This window comes from Rutidosis leptorrhynchoides, chromosome 5 (genome assembly GCF_046630445.1).
Source record: "Rutidosis leptorrhynchoides isolate AG116_Rl617_1_P2 chromosome 5, CSIRO_AGI_Rlap_v1, whole genome shotgun sequence".
NCBI lineage: Eukaryota > Viridiplantae > Streptophyta > Magnoliopsida > Asterales > Asteraceae > Rutidosis > Rutidosis leptorrhynchoides.
The window spans coordinates 104,685,087-104,694,853 of record NC_092337.1 but is presented as its reverse complement, the minus strand read 5'-3'; the positions used below and the strand labels follow the sequence as shown (position 1 = coordinate 104,694,853).

Genomic DNA, 9,767 nt, shown 5'->3' with positions numbered 1-9,767 from the left:
TGAAAAACCTTATCATGTTTGTAAACTTAAAAAGGCTCTCTATGGACTTAAACAAGCCCTTAGAGCATGGTATGAAACACTTAGAACATTCTTAATAAATAATGGATTTGAAATGGGAAAAATTGATAATACACTCTTTATCAAAAGACATGAAAAGGATTTAGTCATAATTCAAATATATGTTGATGATATTGTATTTGGATCTACTAACGAATCTCTTAGCAATGAGTTTTCTAAGTTAATGCATGATGAGTTTGAAATGAGCATGATGGTGAACTTAAGTTCTTCCTCGGACTACAAATCAAGCAACTAGAAGATGGAACATTCATCAATCAACAAAAATACATTCATGAAATGCTCAAGAAATTCGGAATGGAGAACTCAAAACCAATGGCGACTCCAATGGCAACAAATGTGAAACTTACTTTAGAAGGGGAAGGAGAACCGTTTGATAGTACTAAGTATAGGGGAATGATTGGATCCCTTCTATATTTAACGGCAAGTAGGCCCGACATCATGTTTAGCGTGTGCTTATGTGCAAGATTTCAAGAAAATCCAAAGACGTCCGTTAAAAGAATCTTTAGATACTTAAAGGGACCAATGCATCTTGGGTTATGGTATCCAAAGTTTACCGGGATTTATATTATGTGCTTTGCGGATTCCGATCATGGTGGATCAATGATTGATAGAAAAAGCACAAGTGAAGTATGCACATTCGTAGGGCTTTGCTTAACGTCATGGTTCTCAAAGAAGCAAACATCCGTCGCATTGTCTACCACCGAAGCCGAATATGTAGCAATGGGAAGAACATGCGCACAAGTGCTATGGATGAAGCAAACCTTCCTCAACTACGGTATCATCTCATCTGAAATACCCATATGTTGTGATAAAAAAAAGTGCTATAAACCTATCGAAAAATTAAATATTACACTCTAGGACTAAACACATAGACATTAGGCACCATTTCCTTCGCGACCACGTCCAAAATGGTAATATTGTGATAGATAAAGTAGAATCTGCTGAAAACATAGCTGACATATTCACTAAGCCCCTTAAAAAGGAAACATTTAACTTGCTTAGAAATGGGTTGGGAATGATGGAACATATTCCGTAAAATTTAATCCTGATCACGCACGGTCGCACCACGGTCGACCGTGATGAGAGCCGCCTGATGTCTGAAGAATTTCTTTATCCTTTTTGCAAATCATTTAATACCCAAACAACTTTTCCACCAACCACATCTCTTCCTTAAACCCTAACCACTGAATTTCTTGTTTTTACTTTTGTCCTACCTTCAAAAAGTGGTCCATACTCTTTCAACTATCACCATACTTTTGATTATATTCTTTCCAAAATCATAGGAACACTTATTTCTTGCATGAATTACTTAAATATATGAGTAAAATTATTGTAAAAAGCTTTTTCTTTTCATAATAGTGATTTCTTGCATAAAAACTCATATATGCTTCAAATTTTTAAACTCACTCATGCACACACACATATGTTTGAACAATTCATTATGATACTTATCAATCTCATGACTAGTATCTACTTTTGACAAACATAGAGCAAAATGATGAAACTTGTCTAAATTTTCAAAAGAAAAATAGTACAATTTAATTTCAAATTCATAGTTTTCAAAATAAGTCTAGACAAGGACTAATCTACACATGTTTAGCATATAGATTTTCAAACTTAACAACTTAATTAGTTTGCTAAATTTGTGATTTTTCTAGGAAATGACCAACACGAGAAATCAACGTATCACGAACAATAGGCAACACATGAAGACTAGAACACTTCATGAGGAGTGTGTTGTTCATCATACCGAGTTTCCCGAGTCAACTCAACTTTTTACCCATAACAATTGTTTCTCATTTCTTGAGCTTGATGAAACCATTTATCCAATTCTCATTAGGGAATTCTATGCTAATCTTGATGTTTCCAACCCCGATCAAGTGGCATTTCGACTTTTCAATACACCTTACACTTGGTCCTTGAACAATTCGGAACCGTTATGGCAATTCCTTCGAATGGGCGATCCTTCTATACTCCTTCAACCAATCTAAGATCACTTAATCCTACGTTTCCATTGCAACCCATCTTAGATCTCATCACAACTCCGGGAGTACAATGAAACCTCAACCAACGGCTTCGCATTCAAGATGACGACATCCGCCACGATCTTCAACTTATTCTTAACGTCATTCGGAACAATGTCTATTGTCGGGAACCTACCGCTACTCACATCTCCGGAACCGAAGTTGTTGTCATGTGGTCATTTCTCACTCATGAACCCATAAATCTTGCCTATCTCATTACTCAAAGAATGGGTTACCTTCGCTCGTCCACTCCCATATTCAAATCATCTTAATTGACTTTTTCGATTTATTAACGCCATCAACGCTTCTCATATCCCTCAACCCGTGTCAACAATTCCTATTACTTATTGGGAGGCTCATCAAGTGATCATTCTCTCGTCCGATAATGAAAGCTCGACAATCTCGGATGCATTTAGCACCAATGGAATTTATCCTTAAAAATACTTAATGTTTTTTCAGAACAAATATAAGGGCGGGTAGACACAACACTTGTCCTAGGATTGACGCTTGTTATGAGTTTATTATTGTAATGCACTTGCTATGCTTATCATGTTTGTTACTCTTTATGCTTACTATTGATTCGGGGGGAGCATTACTCTAGGGCGCGCTTAGTTCCATGTGGGACTAACCTTTTTGCTTTGACAAAAGGGGGAGAAAGTGTATGGTAAGTGATGTTAACACTTATGTCGACCTACATAGTTAACACTTACTCATATGTTTGTCATCATCAAAAAGGGGGAGAATGTTGGTTAAGATTCAAAGCATAATACTCAAAAGATAATCACTTTGTTTTGATGATGACACACAAGAACTGAGAAGTTAAATCATATGTAGGATGACATGAGTTCATGAGCCTAAACTATCTCTAGCAAAAGACCAATAATTAAGAAATCATCTTGGGAAAATTGCTACACGGCTGAACCACGGTCGACCGTGACATCAACCGTGTGTGTCCTACACCAACGAGTTCAAGCTGTTCTAAAACTGCAAACCCACGGCTGAACTCACGGACGACCGCAGTTCTTTCTGTTACCAATCTTGACCAAATAAAGTTTGACTAGTTCCCGACATCTATAATTTACAAAACCTTTTTAAACATGCTTATAATAGTTGCCCTCTTTGATCTTAAAAGAGTTTTGAGCCAAAAGATGCTAATTTTCATTAATCACACCCAATGACATCTTAATGACACTTTAAGCTTGATTTAGGCTAAAACACTCAAGTGTCATATCCCTTTACCCCAATTCATAATATCATTAAAACATACTAATAATGGTCATTAAAGTCCGAATTAAAGAGTTGCTCTCCCATTAGTTCTATGTATCATTATTTATGCAAGTATGTAATTAATTCAAGTCTAGTCAAGTTGTAACAAGAATCATCATGTTCAAACTAGATTCAAACTAGTTCAATTAAGTTGTAACAATGTTCTAAAGGGCAAGAAACTCCCATAAGCTAAATGACAAGTGATTAAGAAGGTTGATGAAGATTTTTGGAAGTTAATGGTTTGTCAAGAGATAAAAATCTGCAATTACCTCTTTTGGTAATCAATGACAATTGGTCAAGGATTAAAGACTTTCTTCTTTAAAGGACATGTCAACTTTCAAGCTTATGTCCAAAACATAAAGGGTAATGAGGATAATTTCAGAAGTAATTGGCCACTAGTTGCAGCTACTCAACAAGGCAAAATGACAAATTTCAAAGGACAAAACGGCCATAAGAATCAGCTGTCAGAAGTACACGGTCGAACCATGGTCGACCGTGCAGTGAGCCGTATGACTTCCAGGCAGATTTCTCTTTCCTATAAAAGCCAAGCCTTGAAGCATTTGAAGACTCACCTCTTGCACTCATATTTTCTCATACTTACTGATATCATTCTTATACTCAATTTGTAATCTTTTAGAGTGATTCTAGCAAGAGTACTTGTAAGCTTAAAGTTGTAAGTTTACTTGTAAACTATCTTCTTAAATGGATCTAGAGGATAGTTGTGTTTTCACTAGGATAAGTTCATTAGGATCTTGTGGTAAGAGCAATAGGTGTTTGTGAAGTCTTCAAAGGGACGTAAGAGTTCACAAGGGGCGGCTTATCGAAAGTACTAGTGTTGTATCCGGACACTCCACCGAGTTTGGAGCATCATAGTGAAGAAAAATCTCAATTCGTAGAATTGAGGAGTGGATTAAGGAAGATTAGTTAACATCTTCCCGAACCACTATAAATCGTTGTGTTTGTTCTCTTTTCCCTTATCTTTTATTTACAATTTAACTTATATTTGTATTGTTAGCATTATTAGAGAACAAACATTTCAAATCACACTATATTAAGTTCAAGTTCAACAAAACGCTAAAGAAAATTTTTAAAAAATCGACTAAGTAACTATTCACCCCCTCCTAGTTACTTACAAGATCGACATTCACTTTGTTCGCGATCTCGTTGCTCAGGGGCAGAAACGGGTTCTTCACGTGCCATCCAGGTATCAGTTTGCAGACATCTTCACTAAAGGTCTTCCATATGCTTTGTTCGACAAGTTTCGTTCCAGTTTGAGTGTCCGCATCACTCCCGCTCAAACTGCGGGGGGATGTTAGCATATATTATATGTAGACCATATATTGTAATCATTGGGCCAAGCCCATTTAGCTTGTCTAGGGTTTTAGCCTTTAAATGTAAACGTATTCATGTATTATTCTCAAGCAATAAACAATTCAATTTATAACAAAATCCATCACATCTTGAATGAATGAACTTTCCATAGATGAAGAAATTTCTAGGTTCGGAGGAACTTTATTCCTTCCAAAATATGTCAACCAAATGGAGGCATTTAAGAAATTCGATTTCAATTCCATCAAATTCCCTTGAAATTACGTGAACCAAACGGTGCCTTAGTTTCCATTACGCTCTTTCTTTTATGCCGAGTCTCTTTCGCGGCCATTGTGATCCGTCATATAGGTACACATCAATGTCAATGTTAATTGACTATATGAAGTAATTAATGAACTTCTAAAGACAAGAAGTTTCATCAATAAGAGTCTGAAACGTAAGTTACGTAGGAATCATACTGGTTCACATGTGTTCGTGTTTTAAATGTTCATGTGAAGTAGCTTTCGTGCGTTTCGTTGCAATCTGTGAAAAATCACAAGCATGCGCATCGTTTTAAAGATAAAAAATAAAAATAAAATACATAATCGACCATCATACGGTCATACCAACTAGTTTCACTGTTAATTAACGGCATACTAACGTAATTCTAAACTTTTCAAAAATTTCTTACAATATCTCCCAATGCGGAATAAGTACCAACAACCGCAACCAAAATCCCAATAAACACAATGAACCCACAAACCACCATCTCAACTCCAAATCTACGATAAGACCCCGAGATCTTCAAGTAACACAAACATGGCATAATAATCGATGCTGTCACACTTAAAAACGCTCCCACAAGTGACATCAAATACGCGAAAAAAGGGAGGACAAGTGCTACAATAACTGTGCTTATTACTAACGCAGTTCTGATTAACATGCTAAACTTTCTTGTATTGTAATAAGACAAAAATCGTTCTTCAATAGATTCAACAATTGGTGTAACCATTAGCGCATATTTAGCTATTGGGTTAACCAGGGTAGTGCATATAGCCACTCTTGAGCTTATTTTATCGGTAGGAAGATTTAATGTAATCTGTGATTGTACGTTTGAACCAAACATAAGATAACCAACAACCGCCATTGATGAGTAAGTGATTGTACAGAAGACAAAACATAGTAGCAACACCTGCAGTTTAGAAAGCATAAAAGAATGTTATACTTATAGTTATAGCTAATAATAAATTAAATTTGTATATTTATAAACTCCCCTAAAGATGCAATAGTTACTATATATACAAACTAGAGATGCCAATTTTGGCCCATCACTTCTAATTTGATTAATCTAGGTTGCATTTTATCTCTGAAAAGGTAGGTAAAACGAGTCGAAAGCTGTTGAAAGTATTTAGCTCTAATGGTTTAAACCTCCGAAAACACTCTATTCGACTATTTAGTTTACTATTATAAGTGTAACTTTATGATTTTATATTTTTATTTATTTATTTATTTTTATTTTTTTGATTTTGCTAACCATAGGCCTAAGAGCTATCGTAAACACGCTTTAATTTATTGTACATTTTTCCGTCATTAAGAAAGTGACTATTAACTGCCATGTACAATATCTTAAAGTGTGTTAACGACAGTCTTAGAGTTGTCGTTAGCAAAATCCAATTTTTTTACATGCTAATTATTACATAAATTAAATTTAATTGGGACGGCGTATGTTTTAAACCAACACAACCTCTTCCAACCTGTAATGTAAACTAAAAATTAATATTTGGCCCGTTACTCAAACTACCTGACCAGTCCATCTTACCACCTGTAGACTAGACTGTAGTACAAACAGTACAAGGTGTAACTATTGATCATAGGCGAAAATAGTTATAATAATATAGTCAAATTTTGACAATTTGCAAACACAAATATTGTACTTATCTATATGTACTAAAGTTAGGTTCCATTAATTCCTTTTATCTGTATTTGTACCGTAGTATCGGCATCTTTGATTTTCCTAGTCGATGACGATTTATGCACGATACCTCGTAATATCGGCAGCTTTAATCCACTCATGCCACAGGCTAGAACTTTAATCCATATTGACACAAACATTTTATTTCAATATCTTTATTTCAAAGCTAGAACATAATAATGCAATATACACAACTAAACACCACTTTAAATAAACTAAATTGTAAGTAAGAAAGCAAGCAAGATTAAAAGAGCCAAATTACACAATTTAAGTTCTTAAGAAGATTATTAATAATGTGTAACCAAATTATGTAATTTGAAATAAAATGTTTGTGTCAATATGGATTAAAGTTCTAGCCTGTGGCATGAGTGGATTAAAGCTGCCGATATCACGAGGTATCGTGCATAAATCGTCATCGACTAGGAACATCAAAGATGGCGATACTACGGTACAAATACAGATAAAAGGAATTAATGGAACCTAACTTTAGTACATATATTGATAAGGACAATTGCCACGATTAATTTAGCACATATAGATAAGTACTACTATACGGACTATAATTAATTTTTTGTAGTACCTTTGAGAATTGATGTTGATTTCGCATGGAAGTATACAAAGTTGGGAAAACAGGATGAGCACAATAGCAGAAAGCATACAAACTGATAGCCGAAGGGAACCCATTCCAATTTACGATTTTACCCCTTTCTTGAAACCCGACACCATCAAACTCACCAACCCACAAAATCGAGCCTAGGATGACTAACGACGCTAGGACACCACTTGCTGATACATACGAAAGAATACTCATATTGTTCAACCAAATAGTCGGAAGTATAATTGCAGCGACGATAATAATAAAGCCTTTTTTGCCACTTAAATGAATCCCATAAATATCAAAATCGATTTCTGGTAATAAGTTGGCTAAATTATCGCCTTCTAGGATTAAAAAACCTGTTGCGACTAAATAAAGCTCTACGTTCATTGTGACTGATACAATGATCCTGCCTATTTTACCAAACGCCCGGTCTCCAATATCAGGATAACTTCTTATTGTGGGGTCCGCGTCCATACATCGTTTTATGAGTAATCCGGTGTAGAACGTTGAGATGGCTACTGTCAAAAGTAGTAGCAAGCTCAACCAGCCTCCTGATGCTAATGCGTATGGAACCGAAAGGATTCCGACTCCTACATAAAATCAATCAAAATATTATTTTTCCATAAATGGGAAACAAAATTTTTGATGTTCTTGATGCATATATATTTACATTTTTTTGGGGACAGCGATTGAGATCACCCGAGGGGACTAAACCACCCGTTGCGATCATCTCCCGTTTCGACTATGTCGATGCAGCGATAATAACTCCGCCCCCATCGCTGCTCGGGAGGAAACCTTGAAACCGATCCAAGGGCACGGCCAAGTAAAACCCCCTCCCCTTTACCCCCTCCAAACGATATGAGAAAGGTGTCATGGGTGGATACTTCATGGCAGGGATGTAATTGTGTTTTAATATGTAGCCAACGGGGGTCGAACTCCTGACCTCCCTTAAAGGAGGCAGACCACCAACCACTGAACCACATCACAACTTCTATTTACATTTTTTTAACCTATGTGTTTTGTTTTTTATTTAAGAACAATAGAATTGCAATGGAGAGAGTAATATTTGCTTTTAATGATTATTAATTTAAACTAATATTTATTAGAATATATTATTTATATATACATATATATATATAGTGGTAGGATCAAGAGGGAAGTAACCATTCGGGAGGAAGTGGGGGGAAGCAAAAACTTTTTTTTTTCGTTTTTTGAAAAAACTTTGTTCACGAACATTATACGAACATTATAGATGAGATGAAAATATGAATATTTAGTAGAGACACTTTGTGATAAATGTTTTTATTTTGGCGGGAAAACGCTCGAAGAAGTAATATATAACAATTATCATGTTTTCGAGCGTATTTTGAGGTTTTAGCTATTGGGGTTTAGATATTAGGGTTTAGATATTAGGGTTTATAGGGTTTAGATATTAGGGTTTATAAATTTAGGGTTTAGGGTTTAGATTTAGGATTTAGATTTAGGGTTTAGATTTAGGATTTAGATTGAGTTTTTAACACGAACGGTTTAGAGTTTAGGGTTTAGGGTTTAGGGTTTGGTGTTTTGGGTTTATGGAATAAACCCAAAACACCAAACCCTAAACCCTAAACCCTTAACCCTAAATTCTAAATCGGGCTAAATTTTACTTCACAAAACATGAAGAAAAAAAACGTTCATATTCTTCACGAACAATATTATCTTGAATGTTATTTTTGTCGATCGTTTTCACGTATAAATAATAACATTCATCACGAAGTGTCTCTTCTAAATGTTCATATTTTCGTGTGATCTTGATGCCGGAAAAAAAAACCCGAAAAAAAAAATTTTGCTTCCTCCCGATTGGTTACTTCCCCATTGATCCTGCCCCTATATATATATCGATTTGGCGTATTTGTATATATAGATGAGCTTGATCCGTTAAGATTTACCATGGGTTCGTTATGTATATAGTATTATAACACAACTATATAAACCTTACAATTATATGAAAAACGTAATTAAATCCTAACGGACCAAACCCGTCATTACAAGTATGTAATGACAAAATATGTTATTTAAGAAAATTATGAGGTTCATTAAGTGCATCTTAACATATGTTAATGGAAATACTAAATATAAATAAAACATAATATAATATAAATAAAATTTAAAATATAAAATTAAATAAGTTATAGAACGTAAGCGTTTTTAATTTGAAGACTGTCCCTTGTTTATTTTAATAATGAAAATCATCCCCGTGTTTCCACAAAATAATTGTATCTTTAATTAATATTCAGAGGATAGTGACGAAAATCATGTGACATATCTGACCTTTATAATCTGGTCAAACTTCGATCTAGTAACCTAATTTATAATTAGTCATCATCATCACTCTAATAATTACTCGTGCAAATCTATAAATAGTTAACTTAATAGGAAATGATAATTTTACTTGTGTTTTTTTTTTTTTTTTTTTTAGAACAGCTTGATTGGTCCCCCTCCCATTACCCCCCACTGGAAACCCACTCTCGAAACATCGCAC

General features: G+C 34.9%; 2 protein-coding genes across 2 annotated transcripts; one reads left to right on the top strand and one right to left on the bottom strand.

Moving 5' to 3' along the window:
* The first annotated feature begins 372 nt into the window (after positions 1-372).
* LOC139848898 (uncharacterized mitochondrial protein AtMg00810-like) lies at positions 373-936 on the top strand. The gene has a single exon (XM_071838579.1). It carries the CDS (start codon positions 373-375, stop codon positions 934-936), a length of 564 nt encoding a protein of 187 aa, XP_071694680.1.
* A 4,309-nt stretch (positions 937-5,245) lies between these two features.
* LOC139848301 (amino acid transporter AVT1I-like) lies at positions 5,246-7,826 on the bottom strand. Its single transcript, XM_071838035.1, has 2 exons — positions 7,229-7,826; positions 5,246-5,868 (listed from the first exon to the last, which is right to left on the bottom strand). Exons 1-2 carry the CDS (start codon positions 7,718-7,720, stop codon positions 5,353-5,355), a joined length of 1,008 nt encoding a protein of 335 aa, XP_071694136.1. The 5' UTR covers positions 7,721-7,826; the 3' UTR covers positions 5,246-5,352.
* Positions 7,827-9,767: the final 1,941 nt, after the last annotated feature.

What these genes read in the sequence shown, in the direction of transcription:
- LOC139848898 (XM_071838579.1), top strand. Translation starts at nt 373, where the DNA reads ATGGAGAACTCAAAACCAATGGCGACTCCAATGGCAACAAATGTGAAA.
- LOC139848301 (XM_071838035.1), bottom strand. Translation starts at nt 7,720, where the DNA reads ATGGACGCGGACCCCACAATAAGAAGTTATCCTGATATTGGAGACCGG. An exon ending in ATCAACATCAATTCTCAAAG is followed by an intron (nt 5,869 to 7,228) that starts GTACTACAAAAA and finishes TCTAAACTGCAG; the next exon opens with GTGTTGCTACTATGTTTTGT.